This window comes from Drosophila melanogaster, chromosome X (assembly GCF_000001215.4).
Source record: "Drosophila melanogaster chromosome X".
Taxonomy (NCBI): domain Eukaryota; kingdom Metazoa; phylum Arthropoda; class Insecta; order Diptera; family Drosophilidae; genus Drosophila; species Drosophila melanogaster.
The window spans coordinates 10,367,745-10,385,896 of record NC_004354.4 but is presented as its reverse complement, the minus strand read 5'-3'; the positions used below and the strand labels follow the sequence as shown (position 1 = coordinate 10,385,896).

Sequence of the window (18,152 nt, the reverse complement as noted above, 5' to 3'; positions counted from 1 at the left end):
GATGGGCAACGAAGCCAGCCAGTGCTCAGCAACGCGGGAGTTAACTGTCAAAGTCCTTTTTCGCACTTCAACGCTCGTGCCTTCAAACTTCTTACTGTGAACTCAAATCTCGACCGAACAAGTTGTGTGCTCCCTATGATTTCGTTATTAACTGATATTAACTACACACACATTTCTCTAATCCTTGCACACACATAGCTAAATCGAAATGGCTCTTTCGACCATCTGTCCGTTCCTCGTCGCCAACAAGAAAAACTCGAAGCACGCGGCTTTGCTATTTTTGATCTCAAGTGGATTGATGATTTTTAATATGGGCGACTTTATCGACGACTTGATGATCATACGGCTAGATTAAGATCAATTGTTCGAAATTGAAGTCAAAATAGTCATTGCCGGGAACGAAACCTTTATTTTTATTTGTTTTTGAAAGATGCAGATAAGCCTAAGAACTTGCGGAAGAAGTAACCATCTAATTGCAATCGTATCGAATTACTATTACTAAGCTGAGTTCACATGTTCCACATCATTTACAACTTTGAGTAATTATACCCTGACTAGTAATTTTATGTATAAAAAAATGTCAAGTGCAGGCTGCAATTTAAAATTCGCGCTGAAATAAGAGTAATTTTCCGGAAAAACTATTTACATATAATACATATAAATGCTTCGATATATATAGTACATAAAACCTATCGAGTGCCTCGGCATCCAGGCAAACAGCTGTTTCTGCCTCGATAGACCCCGGCAAAATGCATCTAATATCGATAGGCGATAGGTCGCGCACTTAAGAAATTGAATTTACCTAAAGTAAACACCAAACGAATCATAAAGCTGGGCCGCGCAATGAACGGAATGAACTATTTTCCGAACTATTACTCCATCGAGGACATATTCGTGACCCAGGAGAAGGTGGAATGTCGGGTGAACACCAAGCTGCAGCGGATGGGTAAGTGATTGGCTTGGACGGACACGCACATTCTGGCCAGTAATCCGACAATATTGAGTTGCTTGCAGGATTCCTGGACTCCGGCGCGGAATCGGATGACCTGGAGCCCGGCAGGACGGTCAATCTGCCGTTGTGGTACATCAAGGAGCTGAAGGTAAACAATGCCTACTTCACCGTCGCCGTGCCAGATATCTATCGCAATGTGCATAAGGCCGTCTGCGAGGCGGAGACCACGCACATCGAGCTGGGACGCCTGCACCCGTACTTCTACGAGTTCGGTCGCTATCTGACGCCCTACGATCGCAACCATGTCATCGGCCGCATCATCTTCGAAACGCTGCGCCAGAGGGTACGTCATCTCCTGGACATCTCGAAGAGCGACGGACAGGCAGCCAAGGCGGAGCATCGACTGGATAACATCGAGGCCAAGCTGCACGAGGCTGGAGTGCGCACCAACAGTCAGGTGGGTGGCTGTACTACCAGTCAAGTGGGCACGGAGTGTTATATTAATCACATAATTTCAGTACATCGAATGGCTGCAGATGACGGGCAACAAGATTCGCACCTCGGAGCTGGTCGAGGAGCACCAAAAGAAGCGGCGACGTGCGGATCGCAGCGATGACGAGGGCGATGCTCTGCCCAACAGCAAGCGGGCCACCTTGTAACAAGCAGAGTAAAACAACAAAAACAGACCACTGATGTACTGTGGAACTGTAGCAACTTTATTTCGTCCATTCGTTCGGTGGCCATAGGGCAGCCTGACCTCTCAAAAATACACTTTTCATCTACTCTATGCACACGGCTAAATCCATTTGTACAGTTCAAAATACATGGGTTTCGCATACATCTACGCATAACTAAGCATCCAATCCGGGACCGGTCTTAAACAAAACACATAGGAGCTGCCGTTCTGCGTTTTTCATTGACTTGGCAATAAGCCAAAGCGATGTTGCGCCACATTGTTACATATAAATAGTTAACTACATATATAATTATATTCTTGTAAGCTCAATTAAAATTTGATTTTGTGCTAGTTTCACATACAGTTCACAAATAAACATATACACCAATGTCCAGCGTACATAGGTAGTTCGTTTAAAAGCAACCAATATAGGACTTCTATTTCAGGGACCGTAATGCTTATAAGTCTGGATTGTGCTATTTGTTTATTTTGGAAGAGTTTTCAATGGTATAATGTAATGAACTAAGCAAGTTAGGCTAAAGCGCACAAAGTAGGCCAATATACATATATATTATACTCGTAGGTGGAAAATGTAACAAATGTGTTTTTTTTTTCATTTCTTTGATAACCTAATAAAGATAATCTAGTAAAACAAATCAATATCAAATTGTCTGAACATCAGAAGCTTCGCAAAATGAGCATATCGAAATATATCAAACAAGTTTACAGCATTTGAATTTAAACGATAAGATAAAGAAGATACTAATGTAGCACAATTAAAATTCTGATTACTAATATTCTTGTGTCTTGTAAAATATCGTGATATGCAATTCAGAAAATATATATACATCGTTTTCCACTTGACCATATTCTCTACATAGATGGCCGAAAAATGATCTACGGTCCCCGGTTATCTGGTATCTATATATATATCCTTGGTGACTTTCACAATATTAATATATATATATATATGTATATGTATATTAATATATGCACATCGAACATTCCTAGCTGTGCATCTGGCCAATTTCTTTTGGCTTTCATATGCTATGCTCAGTTATCCTTCTTCCGCATTTGCATTTGCAATATATATATTACTAACAGGTTATGGTATTAACACAAGCATTCATTCCCCTCGACAATTTTTCGGGGCGGTTAACAACATCGATTTCGTGGATATAGCGGAAATTGAATGCAACATTAATTCGTTAATGGTTAGGGGCTTGCTTCAAAAAATAAGCAACATAGTTTATTCGCTTTATCTGCATTTGGTTTTAGTTTTGTTCTTGTTCTTAGTTCTTCACTTTCATCTTTATCGTTCTTTTTTTTGTTTTTTTTTTAGTAAATAATGTCTTTATTTAACACTAAGGGTCTGTCCATGGTCTTCGGTTCATTTGTAGGTCGCCATCGTTTCCGCTGCCTTTTTCATCCTCCGTCCGTCATGGTTTTCTGTTTCCGGTTTTCAGTTTTCCGGTTAGTAGTGGGTCGTTCTTGTTGTATAATTAAAAATGTATAAACAATAGCAAGATCTCCGCAAAACGGATGCGGCTGGAACTCTGCCTCAAAATAAATACAATTTGCACTAATTTTTGCCATTTATAAGGGCGGTGGGGGTTGGTGTGGGCACGGCCGCCGACTTTGCCGATAGAACTGCGTTGGGCGGCCGTCTCTTTTGCGGTAGAAAGACCTGAAAATGAAAGAGACACATGCATGTGAGCAAGACACAATACAATGTATACGATCTCAGCTGGCACACACCTTGAGAGCACCCAAAACCATCAGATAGAACCAGTAGAGCTGTGGCAAGAACAGTATAGCGATGCTGATGAGGCATCCTCGCGGCAGGCCCCACATGGCCGACCACAGGGATGCAGCCTCAATGGCCAGGCTGTAGCGCCACATCACGTATGGCCACATGCAGACGCGGCACACGAAGAAGGTGGCCAGCATCAGCAGACCGTTGGCGATGTACACACGTGAATCCTTGAGGCGCATGGTGCTCAGGATGCTGCGCAACGAGACGAACGGCGTGGAGAACTCCATCATGAACATGTAGCTGTAGATGCAGTGACCGCCACCGCGAATGTACTGCAATCGGAATATTACAATTATTAACTATACATATCTTGTTGTTGCATGTGCCAAGTTGGGCGGCTTACCGTCACCACCAGCAATCCAAATGTTCCGATGAAGACATGGTGTATCATCATGACCGGGTGCGTGACCACGTACTTGAGAAAGTCCCATCTGCCGTCCTTGGGTATCTGGACACAGGCTCCATCGTAGTCGCAGATCTCGTGCAGATTCGTTGGAGTGCTGCCGTTGTTGTTGCCGCTGGCCGACTTGCCGTTGACCTTGCCATTGGCGTGGCCATTGCTCACCACCGCCCCTTGACCCTTGGTAATGCGCAGCAGGTGCAGCTTGTCGGCGATCTTCTGGGTGTGCACCTTGTACATCGACCAGATGTCGTACATAAAGTAAGCAGTGCCGAACCAACCGTACGCCTCCATCAAGAAGTGGGATGCATATACAAAGGATTTGGTGCACGTCGACTTGCAGACGATGAGTCCCACGAAGAAGGAGAATGAGGCCTGGATTGCCGAGACGATTCTGGAAAAATGGGCGAGTTTTAATTTATATTCATTGGATAGCAATGCGATGGGATAAGGAAGCCTTTTCTCTAAATCTCATATTGTTTTAGCATTAATCATACATAATAATTCCCCCCTTAACATATATGTGTGTGTACGTACTAAATCTTATGCTCCAATTATGTGATAAAATATATTGTAGAAATAATCTAGTATGACGCATTTTACCTTATCGTATCAAGACTGTAAGTCTTGGACTTAAATTCACATTTTGCGATTTCGTTCTTATGACTCAAAATTCAATTGAACCTTCGGATTTCGACAAAACTCATAAATTATCTGGAAAATCATCAAAATTTTAGGTAACCAACCAGAAGAAGTCATCCCAGCCAATTGTCATCTTTACCCTCATCCCAAGGCAATGGAAATGGAGCCATGTGATCCTGGACCGGAACGAGCCATGCGGCAATACCTAACCCAGCTGCTGGAGACCGGCACCTCCCGATCCACCGGCTGTCTGGACCGCTTCGTCAAGAAGGGCATGAGCAATTTTCCGCCGCCATCTTCACTCGAAGGCAAGGCGTCCCGTTGCTCGCTTTTCGAGCAGCTCTTGTCCGGCGGAAGCCGGAAATCGGAGCGTTTACTTGTTCCCGATCTAGCCACCGAGTGGTTCCGCAAGCAGAAAGTATTTTTGGACAAGCTAAGCCCCGAGGAGCTGGCCGCCCTGAGTGACGGATTGGCCGATAAGGACAGCAAGAAGTCCGGACAGAAACAGTCGAGTAGCTCGACTCCTTGTCGCCAGCAACAACAAGCCAGCAAGTCCGGAGCATCAAGTCCAGTGGCTAGCCAAATGAAGGATGCAGAGGAGTGCGGAGGCAAGGTGGCAGCATGCATTCCCACCACGGAGACTCGAGGTGGTAATGGTAATCCCTTTCTCATCGGCAATGCCCAAACGGAGGAGATGCAAAGTAAGAGTCCCAAGCGAAGGAGATTCCACTGGGAGAGGCATGGCCATCGTTGTCCATCGAGAAGAGGCAGCTGTTCCTGCCTGAAGCGACGAGAAGGTTCATCCCTGGACTGCCTCTTCCAGGCCGATGGACAGCCCATGGCCAGCGATTGTTTGGATGCACTCCGGACGGAGCCGCTGTTGCCGTGCCTGCGACGCAAGTTCGACTTGCGCCAGGCGCCACAACGGCGTCTCGATCCGGCGCGCTTCCGACGCATTTCGCCGGAGTTCTTTCGCATCCTCGCCAGCTACGAGGCGGCCATGAGCGAGAGCTGCCCGCTCTACGGAATCTCGATGCATCACTGGGGCGACACTGAGGCATATTGTCCATGTGGGGAGCGCCATCCGAATTTGAAGCATCGATTTCTGGGCGACGATACGGTGGCCACAACTGTGTTGCCTCCAGCGTGGTCACCATTCGAATCACGGCAAACGGAGGACTTAAAGCAACCCGCCAAGAAGACGGCGGAAAAGAAAGGTTCAAAATCTTTTAAGGAGAAATCAGAGAAGCTGAAGAAGAACTACTGTACCAATGAAAGCTGCACAAATGATTCATGCTTGGTAACTAAGGAAACGCGAACGGAATTCAAGGTCGAGTCAACCACATTCGAAGATGAGCGACAGAAACAAAGGCGAACGAAGCGGTTGGACAAGCAGCAGAACAAAGCGGATGATCAGGAGGTCCGGCAAGTGGACAGTGGACAGACTTTCCAATCGTCGAGTTTCTCTGAGAATAGTAACTCTGAAAGATGGCAGGGCCGAAGAGGTGACCAAAAGGACAGGAAGCAAACGAATCCCGAACGAAGGAGGAGATTCCCCAACTGTTTTCGCCGACAGTCGCAGTCATACCGAACTGCCTATGTTCCCACGAGTTTTTCTCCGCCCCCTTCCTATCCATCAGCTCTTCCAGTGCCCGCCAATCCAACCGCTTCTTCGCCCGTCTATTCACCTACTTCATCAACTGCTCATTCGCCCGAAATGCCCAGGAAATGCCAGTGCCGACACCAGCCAAGGGGCATCCTCAGTGGATTCACAGGGATCTGCAAGCGTTGCATTGAACCAGGCCGTCATCTACTCTACAATTTGAATGTGAACTACCAACAAAACCGGGAGCGCTACGGTCAAATGCGTCAGAACAAGAAACGGCAAAAGGAGGACCGGGGAACAAGTATGCCATTCCATTTAGCCTCACAGCCGGCACCCTGCAGCTGGAAAAAGTCCAAGGGGGATTGGAATGATAGGTTCGAGGAGGGGACCAGCAGCACCACACTGAAACCCGAGTCTTTTTCCGATAATGGTTTCCAGAACTGTCATCCGGATAGCGAAGTTATCCGTGAGCAGGCATATAGCGAACAATCCTTAACATTTCGCACACCCGCCAGCGAACGAACTTTAGCGGGTTGGAATCAAGTCCAGCAGGAGCAACCTCAATTGAAGGCGACACAATGCCATCCCGACTGTAAATGGGCACTGCCGCAGGAATCCTACCAACTTCCGCCCGTTAGTAATTGCACTTTTGCACTGGCTGAAGCACAACAAGAGGTGCTCCAAAGTTCCGAGGTTACAAGGAAGTCGAACAGTAAGGTGGATAACTCCAAGTGTGGACATCGAACCAGGGCCTGCTATCTGGCCAATGATTTCCATCAGCTAATGAAGCGTGTGGCGAAGAAGAGACCCAATCCTAAACAGGGTTCAAGTAGGTCCAGTAGATCGAGTCCAGTATCTACAACTAAAGCATCGAACAGAACGAAAGATCAAGGTGAAGCAGCTTCAGGCACTGAAGCTTCATCGGAACAGTCCAAGGCTCAAGCCGAATCCCATTCGAAAACCATAATAACGCCAAAATCTAAACCGAGGATAATAGGTACATTGTTGCCAGATGAATTCAACGCCAAGGGATTAAACATCACTAGCTCAGCCACAACGAAGCTACGTAGTCTTGGAAGAGTCAAGAAAAAGAAGCAGGATCATGAGCCCGGCAGGGAAACTCCCCCGGCCAAGGGCAGTAGTTCCCTTAGCCTGGGAAGGTCTCAGGTGGAAAACGCTGTTCCATTAGCGATGAGTCAGGAGCTACCAAGCACCAGCAAGGGGGAAAACCAAGCGCCGTATTCCTCAAATCCCAGTTGCATGCAACAAGATGAGACGACATCACCCAAAGGATCATCAAGAGGAACATCTCCGAATAGACAACAAGAAGCGAAGCTCTCAAATCCGAGTCCAAGCAAAAAGCGATGTCAGAAGAGACAATCCTCCTGCAGTTCCTTCGAACAATCGCAACGAGAGCATGCTTTAGATGCTCCTAACATTTCGGATCCATCTTCCTGGACACCAAAAAGTCGGGAGCCCGCAAAGAAGCGGGAACAAAAGCAACGATTTCAATATAACTCTACGTATCCCTTCAACTCCGATGTCTACTCCAGTCAGTACTCCAGAGCTTGGTCGCGGCCGGATTCCCAATCCCAGTGCCGAAGCTCACCTCTGAAATCGGCCATGAAGAAGGCGCCAATTCAATATCAGGCATCGCTTCGCAGCACGGCACCATCGCATTTGGAGACGGGTCGCAGATACTACACGGACACGCAGCCGGGAAGTCAAATGTCTGGATCACGGTGTAGTTGTCGCTCCCTGCGCTCCACCACCTCCATCCGGGCACTCAGCTCCAATACGGATAGTGTGCGATGTCCCTGTGCTCCTGCTCCCTCGGTGGCCAGTGTGGAGCCATCACATGAGGTGGTCAATGCGGAAGAGGAAGAGCAGGAAGATTATTGCTGTTGCTGCAGATACCACACTCATCAGCCAAGTCAGCCGCTGGATGCATCATATCTACAGACCAGATCCTCTCCACTTCCATGTGCGTGCCGACGTCATAAGGCCATGTTATTCAGTGATGCTATGAGATGGGAGCCACAACAGCATCACCACGCTCGCACTCTACTGCGCACTCAGCGTCCACGTCCACCGCCTCCACCTTTGAAACACCAAAATTTGGCCATGTGTCCAGAGTATACGCAGTATCATCTCGAAAACCCACCAGTTCAGCAAACCACAGAATGGGTTCCAGAGTACCAAGCACCTTGTCACTATACAAACGATCCTAACCAAAGGTGGGAAGATCAGGTTGATGGCTCGCCGTATTATACGCAAAACAACTACGTCATGCAGAATAGTCCACGGAATAACTCCTACTCTGGTCAGGCGACATATCAAGAAGGGCTGGGAAGGGATCGAGCTGGAGCCATAAGAGCCGCCGCTCAGGGTCTTAAAGGTGTGGTCAAAGCTCTGGGTGGAACTAGGCCTAGATCGGGACACAATCCGCAACTGGATTACTACCATCAAAGAGGCTACAGCCAAGAACAGAATCCTACATTGTCAACCAGGCCGTATCAAAACCAGATGAGGGGGATGCTCCACTCAAACGATGCCTGCCATCTACAAGCTCAAGGGGCGAAAAACCGCATACATGATTTTCCACTTTACAGGGGACCATCCACATCGACATACTACGAGAATTATCCGTTGAGGAATGAAACAACCACCAGTTGTAATGCAAGGGGAAATACGGAAAGGGACCAATCGTCGTTCAGGATGGAAGGTGGAGGACGGCAAGTCGCAGGAGCTTCTCCTTTAGCTAATGAACCGAAGAAAATGTCCAATCTCTCGCCACTTGCCATATTTTTCGAGAGCTTGAGAGCAAAACGCGCCTCTTCCGAAATCCCATCCAGAAATATGCAGCAGTCGGGTGACAATGATTCCGATACCATACAATCCTCCAGTGACGATGATGCGGACGCAGATGACAGCCTGGACTGGAGGCACGGACAACTGCGCAGGCCCTCGGAAGATACCATGGTCATCCCGCCCACCTACACAGGTCTCCTCGAGGAGCAAGTGCTCGGGGAGTATCTGCCTAGTCCGCGGTGTAAGCGCAGAATATAACTGACATGGACATGGACATGATATGTCCGGATGTACAGGATTCTATGTATCAGTATACCACTAATTTGTGATCAATAAATCATAGTAGATGAGAAGAAAAACCATTTGCATTACGGAATTTAGTAAATGTAGATGGACCGAGATTAAAAACAGATGGGGGAGACTTATAAATCACTGTGGCTTCACTTCGTTCTTTGGCGGTCGCCGCCCTGCATTCGCACTCCCACATTGGACACTTCCGGCTTGTTTCTCTTCGGTGAACCCGCGAGATTGCGCGAACCCCGGCGAGATCCCTTCTCCGAGTTATTAATGCTGCTCCGATTGACCGGCATCCAGCTTTTCTTGTTGGAGGAGCGACGCAACGAGGTGGCTGTACTGCGTACGATTGGAGTGATAGTCTCGATCCGTGAGCTAACATCCTCGGGCTCCGGAACGCGACGCGTGCAGTATATCTGCGCGGTGATGGTTCTACGCGGCTTCTTCTGTGCCTCCGAATCCTTGCTCTTGGACTTCTCCTTGCGACGGCGATGCTTTTTAATAACCGCATCCTTGTCCGTGGCGACCACTTTCTGGTAGAGATTGCACAGCTCCAAGCACTGCCGCCCGCTGTGGAAACGTTTCGCTCGTCCGTCCTGCTCCAAGATGCCGCACACCAGCTCATCCAGCTTCACATACTGCAGTACCGATAGCAGGCCATTGAGATCCACGGGACAGACGGCATGGGCATTTAGCGTGTACAGCATGGCCAGTAGCTGTGCCTGCTGATCGGGCACCAGCACTGGACCGAGAAAGATCAGGCGCAACAGCTTGTACGTGTTCTTTTGGTCGAGCGGATCGATGCGGTTGCCACAGCGATCGAACAGGCTGTCGTAGATCCTCAGGTCGTGCAACTCCGAGTACGGTGCCTTCACGTTCTCCATCACCGACCAGTTGCGATCGCGCGGAAAGCGCGGCAGCGGTCTGCTCTCATGATAGGCCAGTAGAAAGAGGGTGGTCAGGATCTGGAACTTGCTAACCCGGAACAGGCAGCTGAACGCCTCCACGATGTGCTTGTTGCGCTGGCAGGTGCAGTGGCACTCGTGTTTTGATTCGTTATTACAGCACAGCGTGCACTTCGTGGACGGACAGCAGTGGTAGACTGTTGACGGATGCAGTGGCTCCAGTGGCACACGACAAGCGGGCGGGTTGCACATCGAAGGCCCGCAGACCGAGGGCCCACACATCGGTGCACAGCACATCTCCCACAATCTCGCCGAGAAACTACAAATTTGGATTTGTTGATGGGTTTATCGAAAGTTTGATATCCAGATTGAAAACATAGCCATGACTTAACTTGGACAATTCGAACATATTTTTTTTTTTTCACATCAAAGTAGCTATGTAACTCTACTAAATGTCATTCCTATTTATTCTCTTTACCAATCATTATGTTAAATTATTGCATAAAAATTCAACAAAATCGTTTTCAACCATTGAGAAAAAGTACAAAAACTAAATTTTGAGATCAATTGAAATTCCCGTTCGACCAAGAGACCTATTACAAAACTTTCGGCGTAAACGCAATGTCTACGGAAATGTCAAAATTCTTGGGCGGAGGCCGCCGTTATCCAGTAAATCGAAACAAGGCGCTCCAGACCAAAACAGGAACTGGTGTCGCCGCAAAAGGTGGCGAGCCAACAGCACGTGGTGCTCCATCGAAACCACCAAGCCAAAGAAATCCAAAGCCCACAAAGGACGCAGATGTACCAGGTGCAGCAGGAGCTTCAAGACTAGGAGGAGGAACGAGTGCATCACAGCCGCCAGTCAAATCGAATCCAAGACCATCGAATGGTGCTAGTGGACCATCAGCAGCTGGAGCTGTGCCCAAGAGACCACCGAATCGAGCAAGTCCTGCAACTGCGGTGACAGCAGAAGCTGGCAAGGCAGTGCCCAAGAGAGCAACTGGTGGTGGTGTTCCTGCAAGGGGTGTTATGCAAACCACTGCCACATCCACGTTGCGTCGAAGGCCAGCTCCACCGACTTCTGCAAGGATACCCATATCGCGGCGCCTAGACGAGGCTAAGTGGATCATGAAGCCATCGGATAACTTTGCGCCGTGCAGCGAGTCCTCCTCCGAGGATAATTTCAAGGAACAGGCCAGCGGATCGCAGGAGCGCAAAGAGGATCACGCTGGTGATTTGGACGGGAGCAGTAGCAGTGGCCATCTGCACAGGTCGCAGCTACTGATGTCTTTGCCGGCTGAACAGGTTGGGCGGACAAAGATCAAGGGACGAACATCGCGCATATTCCGTGTGCCCAGCCAGAGGATCATGCACGTCGATCAGCTGATGCAGGCACAGCTGCGCCAGATGGATAGCCGAAAAACTAGAGCCCAGTCCAGCAGTCGTTCACATAGTAGGTCCCCCAACTGGTCAGCCAGTAGGTTACCAAGTCCATTGTCCCAACAATCATCCTTTAGATCGCCAAGCATCTCGACCAGTTCAAACGAAATTGCGGAGGTAAAGGATGTGGCGCTGCGTGATGCCAGAACCGTAACCAAGATACCCGCCACCGGGCTGGAATCCTGCTCTCCCAGTCCGGACGCTAGTCCCGCTACCAGCCAGAGTCGCCTTCAGAGCCCAACCATTAGCAACGCTTCCAGCTGCTGTACCATGGAGAACGGTGTAAGGAGTAGCATGTCCACCTCAAGTCCCCACTCGAACACGACCAGCAGCAAGACCAGTGTGATAGAGTGCATCAATGGGATCAGGACGTCCAGCACCGTGCAACAGAATCCTGGAATTCAAGGGGCATTGGGTAGCAAGTCCATTAAGCTAACCTCAACGGTGATGAGGCTCATCCAGCCTGTCGCATCGAAAGGTGACGTCGAATCGCCGGAAATTCCCATGGAGAAGGATAACGAGAAGGAGAAGGAGAAGAAAAAGCTGACCGTGCAGAAAGGAAACGCCAAAACTAAGCTGGCCATGAACGCACCCATGGTCCAATCGATTTCGCCACCAAAGTTCAGTCCCATGGTTAAGGTACCGATACCAATCAGTCAGTCGGTAAATCATGTCGTCAATCAGCTAACCGCTCAACTGAAGGAAGCTGCCATGATGCACAAATCGAAAGACAATCTACCGAAGGATCGTGATACGTATGAAGCATTCGGACCAAAGGATCCCTTTAGAAAAGCTTCCATTTATCTAATCATGGATCAGCCAAGAAATCAATCAGGTGCTTCGACAAACGAACCTACAAAGGATTCGTGGGTTATTCAACCAATAGAGCAACCAAACTCATCTACGATTAATCTGCACAAGAATGAAGTGACGAATCCTTATTTAGACGAATCAATTGAACATCCCAGGCAATATATAAACCAAAGAACGGTGAGAGCGGCAAGTCAGCAGAGAAATGAATCAAAGAGCCCATCTGTGAATCATATGATAAGCCTTCCAAGGGACTCAACTGGAGTTAATCATTCAATGAATCAGTATGTAATGCCGCCAAAGACTAGAAGGCACCCAATGAGGAATCCATCGAAAAGCTCTTTGCTTCCGAGGTCCAGAGAGTCGAAGGCAGGAATATCAAGGAATCCGTACATTGAAGAGAGCAAAACTTTATCGAGATTTCCAGCCCGGAGACCACCTTCCGTTTCGGTCAATAGACCGCGCCAGCCCTCGACATCCACTGGAATCCCTAAAGTTCTGCCTCCCCCAGAACCGCAAAAACCAGAATCTCCAATTGTTGGCAAGATCATTAGGAAGGAACAGCACAAAGTGCCTCGTACCATGGAAGACGGCATCGATATGAGCTACCAGTACTTCGTGTCTATTCCCCTAAAGCGTGGCAGGAAGCCACAGGTAGTTCGCTACCTTTACCGCCCAATGGTGCGTCAACTTAACGCTCCCACTTCGCCCAATCGACGCTCGAGGCGGGCAAGTAGAAAAGCAGCAGCGGCGGCAGCAGCTGCAGCGGCCAGCGAAGAAGAGCAGTTAAAGGCAGCGGAGGAGGGATCACCTAAGATAGATCCCGAGCTGAAAGCACTGGGCGGAGTGCCTGTGCCGCTGGAGGATCCACCGCAGGTTAAGGAGCCATCACCACAACCGGCAGTTAAGCCAAAGATATTCGTAGATCCCGAGGCAGTTCTAAATGGTCCGTACGAGGTGCCACCGCTCAAGCTGGATGCCCGCTACAAGTCGATGATGGAGCAGTTGGCCCAGATGCCATATCCCGAGGATCGATCATCTCGTGCTCGTCGTCGACGCTCCAATCGCCAAGCTCGCGCTGCCGGTGGCGCTGACCAGGTGCCTACATCGGTGCATAGCCTGGGCGTTGGAGACGGTGACGCGCCTAAAAGTGATATGAACTCCCTGCAGCAGGTGTCCTCCATATGGAAATCTGGTTCGCGTTTGCCAAAACCAGTCAACTATCAACCAGAACCTAAACGTCTGTGCACGGCTACCGGTGCTCCCATGTCATTTCATTCTCCGGTGCAATTCGGACACTCCGTGGCGGACTCGGACCACTTTATTCTGCCAGATGAGCCAATGATTCAGGCCATAACCTATGACGACATCGAACAGACGGAGCAAAAGCTACTGGATGAGAAGCCGGTTCAAAAGGAGGAGGAACGCAAAGAGGGAACAACCAAATCAGTGAGCTTTCATCCTGTCGAGGCAGAAGTAAGTGAGTTCCACTTGAGCAGCAGCTCCATCAGCATCAGCTTAACTTCGAGCAGCAACTGTGGCGTAACCAAGACCAAAACCTCTCGCCCCTCCAAGAAGAGGAAGTCCAAGTCCAAGGGAAGGGGCAAGTTGCGTAAGTGATAAGAGGTTTGCGCAATCTGGAGTTGACCACCAAGTATCCGGCATCGTGGACCACAAGCTAAACTAAGCAATTTCTATTGATCTCCATAGCATACATAGATGTGAAAAATCAATCCTTTTTTTAACCTTTACAAATTATACGTGATTTTGTAGGCTTTGAATAAACTACCACTCAATTATAAATGGTAACATAATACCAGCTAAGCACACTCCAGTTCAAGTTCTACATATCCATATACACTCACATAGGGTTTCCACGCAATGGCAATGACGATGACTTCACCACCAGGCGCACCTGCGAAAGGTCAAGGGTGGTGGAACCGGCCAAGGTCCTGCTGTGGCGATTGCTCAATGCCAGGATGTTGGTCATTAGCGCAGAACTGGCGCCACCAACTAATACGAAGCGATTGCCCAACCCCCCAAGTCGTAATGAAGCCGCTTGAAATAGACTCAAATTAGCTGAAGTGCTTCGATAATAATTGGTTAATGTTTTAATAGAACCAATACAGCTTTAATGGTCAATATTAAAAGAAATGTATAGCAATGTAATACTGGGGATTTAGTCCATAACTTTTGACATCATTTCTGCGACTACAATAGATGTTGACCCATTTGCCCACGCAATCAATTAGTCAAATGTGATTCCGCCGCCTAGTGCAAAGTGATCACTTAACCTTGGACGCACCCTGGAGCACTAGTAGCATTCTGGCACTGAATCGGTATCGGAATCAGAATCGGAATCAGAATCGGACTCGGCCTCAGGCCAACAGAACCGTTGCAAAGTCCCCCACATCGAATGTGGGCATTAGTTCCAATTAGAAGCGCAGCCGGTTCTACCTAATGAATGGTCCCAAAAGGTGTCACTGCGCCCCGCTACCGGCTGCGCATTTTACTATATAGTCGTCGGCTATATTATACCCACTATATATATACACATATGTATGTTACACATGCGAATCTATATGTATTCGCGTACAGGTGCTGTATAATATCTGGGTTGGGCCACGATAGGGCAATCGAATCGTATCGAATGTGATTTAGATATCGGTTACTGAGTCGCCATCAAAGCGCCACGAATGTCCACAATCCAAGCGAGCCAGCGGTAATGTAAATAAACAAATAGCCTCAACTATGTCCAATTAAGATTTATGACGAAAGTCAAGGGCTCGGGGAAATGGCGAGTAGTGGCGATGGAAAATTTTTTTTAAATAGTTCTACGTTGTTTGGTTGCTTGTTGTTGTTTGTTGTCATACCCAGTTTTTCCTCGCAATATTCTCGAGCTTTTCGAAAGCCTCCTTCTAAGCATCTAACGACAAGCCGCTTATCAATGCTAGATGCACTCACTCACCCAAATCGATTCGTTTCCCCGATAGCAGAAGCCAGAGCAGACAGACCCGGATAGATAGATAGATAGAGGACGGGCAGATAGGCGGGGCCAATCACTAGAGCCCCGGCTGATTGCCTTATCGCCCAGCGTGGAGGTGAAGTGCGTCTGTTGGACTTACAACGATCGTGGTGAATCAATTAGCCACCAGGAAATTGGGTCGTCTGGCAGGGTCTTTGATGATTAGATGCGTAACCCGGGTCATGCGGATACTAATAGATTCCATGCATACAATTTGAATAGCATAACTAAGGCAGTAAATTCTGTAGCTCAACTTAAATTGAGAAAGGGAAAAGTCTTTACAAATGGTAAAGAAGAGAACCCAAGATCTAGTATACACCTCATTGTGGAAGAAAGCATGTGATGAGCGCTTATCCAAGTCTACTGATAAAGCAGATTGAGCCAATTCCCGTCCAGAGATCGGGTTGTATAACACCTGTACAGCAATTGGGCACACATGGCGTTACCCATATAGACCGGCACTCTCTGTTTCATCATGACAAATGTGCATGTTTGTAATCGCAGTTGGCGGTGATGAGGGCAGGAGGGGAGTAGATACGAAATGAGAAGAGAGCGAAACTCAATTTAAGCGCGTTAAACAATTCTACACACAGTTTAATTAACACTTTGGACTGCGGGGGTAATAGTTAGGCAAGGGGCACTCCATAGTTGGGCAATTACTAATAAATGGCCGTTTTGTACGCTTGCATCAGATGAATTGAAAAGCTGTGAAATAATTTCACTCGCTCAAGCAAGGGAGAATAGATCACAAATGCCTTTTGCCAAATGGACAATTGAATTTCAGGATATATTTGTGCTTTGCGAAATTGGAGCATGTTTCACTGGCTAGTTAAATGCGTCGTCAAGTCGATGGATGCTTGTTCTCCACGCAATTATTCCGTTTCGAAACCCGACTCGCCTTGAGCCAAAACCCGTTCTATCCAACCGCCCACCGCCCACATCCCACGCCCGCCACGAGACCTTGACCCGCATGTCGCTGTGCTCGAGATGATGATATAAATCAGTGTCGGCTAAGGAACGCCATTGCCGAATGTCGGGGACACCAGCCAGCGTCCAGCCGAGCGCGCTCGATTCCATCTGTCTACACGTCGATGAGCAAGTGCCCTCCAAAATGCGTACTTAAAACTGGGCTAGGCACTCACTATTAACTCGCGCCCGCTAATAAATTGCCCAAGATAAGACTGAAGGTAGGGAGGGTAGCCACTTGGGTAGGTTTCCACTTCATAGTCTAACCTAATTAAGCTCCGCAGCGTAATGTCACTGGGTGAGTCATCGTCATGCTCGCCCAAAGACGTAAGGCGGGAATATGATTGATGGTGAGACTACCTGTTACTTGGGCCAACAATTACCTACGTAATCGATGACAGCATCTAGCTGTATCTTTAGCTATCTGAATTTCAACCCAAAAGTCTAACTAAGTCTGTGTGGAAATATGAGTAACATGAGAATTTAACTAAATCGCTCCAGTTGCACTCATGGTAATGATTTAGCCAACACAGAAGTGTCTATAATTATGAACTTATATAAGTATTAGAAACGCATAAATAGATTGCGTAGATCATGTGGTCGAGAAAAGGGCAACTATTGGCTGCCACAGAGTTATTTGGATGGAAAGCCCCCACCACCCGCCAATACCCCGTTCGGCTGCATAACGCAAGTGCAGTAAGTGCGTGTGTGGGTGGCAGTGCGGGAAAATCGATACTAATGTGCGTGCAAGACAGCCGCATCCGTGCATTGCGTGGGCGTCCACTCCTACTCACTTGTTGGTTATCTCCAGGACGTCGGACATCATCAGGCGGTACTTGCGACGAAAGCGCTGTCCATGCGTCGTCTCCAGCAGGTATTTGTTGCAGAAGTCCGTTAGCGAGACAAAATAGATGAATCCCAGCGAGGTGAGCACCAGGCCGCGCTGCAGCGAGATGCGGTCACTGCTGTTCGGTATCTGCCACAGGCTGCCGCAGGCCAGGCCCATCGAACCGATGGAGAAGGCCAGCGAGAAATAGCAGCCGCGTCCCGTTGCCTTGCCCGGCGTGCTGCCCGCCTCCTTGGCGCCAGCATCCTGACTCAATGGCTGCTGCTGTTGTTGCTGCTCCTCCGTACGGACGGCGGCGGTGGTTCCTCCTCCTCTGCCGTTGCCATTCGCCGGCTGTCGGCGCTGCTGCATCCTGGCGCGTATACGCACTCCACGCTCTGATCAAAGCTCGCACTAAAACCTTCTGTTGGCGAAGGCGACGCAACCTGTTGCGGAAACCGAGAAACGGATTCCGGACTCCTGACGCTGCTGCTACCGATGACTGCGGGCTGCGGACTTCACTCGGCGGTTGTTTACAGGCGGCACTGCGTCTGGGACATGGCGATTGGACGACTGGGCGATCGGGAGGAGCTGGAAGACTCGGCGGTGCGAGGGCTCATGGATTCGTGCGGATTCGTCGTCGCAACCAATCGGTGGCAATCGTTCTTCGATTGTGCGTGCCTATCGGCCGGTGTGGCCACACACCAAGCGCACTTTAAATACCAAACTTGATTTTGGGAGAGCACCCCTGATGAAATGCAAACTAATTCAAATTTGTAATATCAATTATCAAATTGAGCTCGGACTAATTTTGGGCATAGTAACGGCACTTATATATAGCTTAATATTTGCAAGACATAACTGCAGCGATAACGATAAGAATACCACTAGCCGTTGGTTTGTGTCACGGCTTTAGCCCATCACGGGGATTATATCTTGACATTTTGAAAAAGTCTTCGAAATTGTCTTTAATTATTTTGCAA

At 48.5% G+C, this 18,152-nt stretch overlaps 5 protein-coding genes across 9 annotated transcripts; 3 read left to right on the top strand and 2 right to left on the bottom strand.

The window, feature by feature from the left end:
* Window positions 1-35: 35 nt before the first annotated feature.
* Psf3 (Partner of Sld Five 3) lies at window positions 36-2,544 on the top strand. Of its 3 annotated transcripts, none has more exons than NM_001298154.1 (3): window positions 36-946; window positions 1,015-1,409; window positions 1,471-2,544. In NM_001298154.1, the coding sequence occupies exons 1-3, from the start codon at window positions 844-846 to the stop codon at window positions 1,609-1,611; spliced, it is 639 nt and encodes a 212-aa protein (NP_001285083.1). In that variant the 5' UTR covers window positions 36-843; the 3' UTR covers window positions 1,612-2,544. The 3 variants fall into 3 exon arrangements, with proteins under 3 accessions (NP_001285083.1, NP_001259406.1, NP_572624.1); NM_001272477.1 differs by having other exon boundaries at window positions 748-946; NM_132396.2 differs by having other exon boundaries at window positions 748-946; window positions 1,471-2,026.
* CG17841 (uncharacterized protein) lies at window positions 1,714-17,845 on the bottom strand. Of its 2 annotated transcripts, none has more exons than NM_132394.4 (4): window positions 17,138-17,845; window positions 3,788-4,238; window positions 3,387-3,716; window positions 1,714-3,315 (listed from the first exon to the last, which is right to left on the bottom strand). In NM_132394.4, exons 1-4 carry the CDS (start codon window positions 17,539-17,541, stop codon window positions 3,211-3,213), a joined length of 1,290 nt encoding a protein of 429 aa, NP_572622.1. In that variant the 5' UTR covers window positions 17,542-17,845; the 3' UTR covers window positions 1,714-3,210. The 2 variants fall into 2 exon arrangements, with proteins under 2 accessions (NP_572622.1, NP_001356938.1); NM_001369989.1 differs by having other exon boundaries at window positions 2,969-3,315.
* Window positions 4,545-9,246, top strand: CG32681 (uncharacterized protein). Its single transcript, NM_167228.2, has one exon. It carries the CDS (start codon window positions 4,641-4,643, stop codon window positions 9,159-9,161), a length of 4,521 nt encoding a protein of 1,506 aa, NP_727416.1. The 5' UTR covers window positions 4,545-4,640; the 3' UTR covers window positions 9,162-9,246.
* On the bottom strand, window positions 9,269-10,523 carry CG2898 (uncharacterized protein). The gene has a single exon (NM_132395.2). It carries the CDS (start codon window positions 10,397-10,399, stop codon window positions 9,344-9,346), a length of 1,056 nt encoding a protein of 351 aa, NP_572623.1. The 5' UTR covers window positions 10,400-10,523; the 3' UTR covers window positions 9,269-9,343.
* Window positions 10,581-14,180, top strand: CG32686 (uncharacterized protein). 2 transcript variants are annotated; one of them, NM_167227.3, is made up of 2 exons: window positions 10,581-11,555; window positions 11,620-14,180. In NM_167227.3, exon 2 carries the CDS (start codon window positions 11,813-11,815, stop codon window positions 13,970-13,972), a length of 2,160 nt encoding a protein of 719 aa, NP_727414.1. In that variant the 5' UTR covers window positions 10,581-11,555; window positions 11,620-11,812; the 3' UTR covers window positions 13,973-14,180. The 2 variants fall into 2 exon arrangements, with proteins under 2 accessions (NP_727414.1, NP_727413.1); NM_167226.2 differs by having other exon boundaries at window positions 10,581-14,180.
* Window positions 17,846-18,152: the final 307 nt, after the last annotated feature.

What these genes read in the sequence shown, in the direction of transcription:
- Psf3 (NM_001298154.1), top strand. Translation starts at nt 844, where the DNA reads ATGAACGGAATGAACTATTTTCCGAACTATTACTCCATCGAGGACATA. An exon ending in CACCAAGCTGCAGCGGATGG is followed by an intron (nt 947 to 1,014) that starts GTAAGTGATTGG and finishes AGTTGCTTGCAG; the next exon opens with GATTCCTGGACTCCGGCGCG. An exon ending in GAGTGCGCACCAACAGTCAG is followed by an intron (nt 1,410 to 1,470) that starts GTGGGTGGCTGT and finishes ACATAATTTCAG; the next exon opens with TACATCGAATGGCTGCAGAT.
- CG32681 (NM_167228.2), top strand. Translation starts at nt 4,641, where the DNA reads ATGGAAATGGAGCCATGTGATCCTGGACCGGAACGAGCCATGCGGCAA.
- CG2898 (NM_132395.2), bottom strand. Translation starts at nt 10,399, where the DNA reads ATGTGCTGTGCACCGATGTGTGGGCCCTCGGTCTGCGGGCCTTCGATG.
- CG17841 (NM_132394.4), bottom strand. Translation starts at nt 17,541, where the DNA reads ATGCAGCAGCGCCGACAGCCGGCGAATGGCAACGGCAGAGGAGGAGGA. An exon ending in TTGGATTGCTGGTGGTGACG is followed by an intron (nt 3,717 to 3,787) that starts GTAAGCCGCCCA and finishes TTCCGATTGCAG; the next exon opens with TACATTCGCGGTGGCGGTCA. An exon ending in TGGTTTTGGGTGCTCTCAAG is followed by an intron (nt 3,316 to 3,386) that starts GTGTGTGCCAGC and finishes TTTCATTTTCAG; the next exon opens with GTCTTTCTACCGCAAAAGAG.
- CG32686 (NM_167226.2), top strand. Translation starts at nt 10,724, where the DNA reads ATGTCTACGGAAATGTCAAAATTCTTGGGCGGAGGCCGCCGTTATCCA.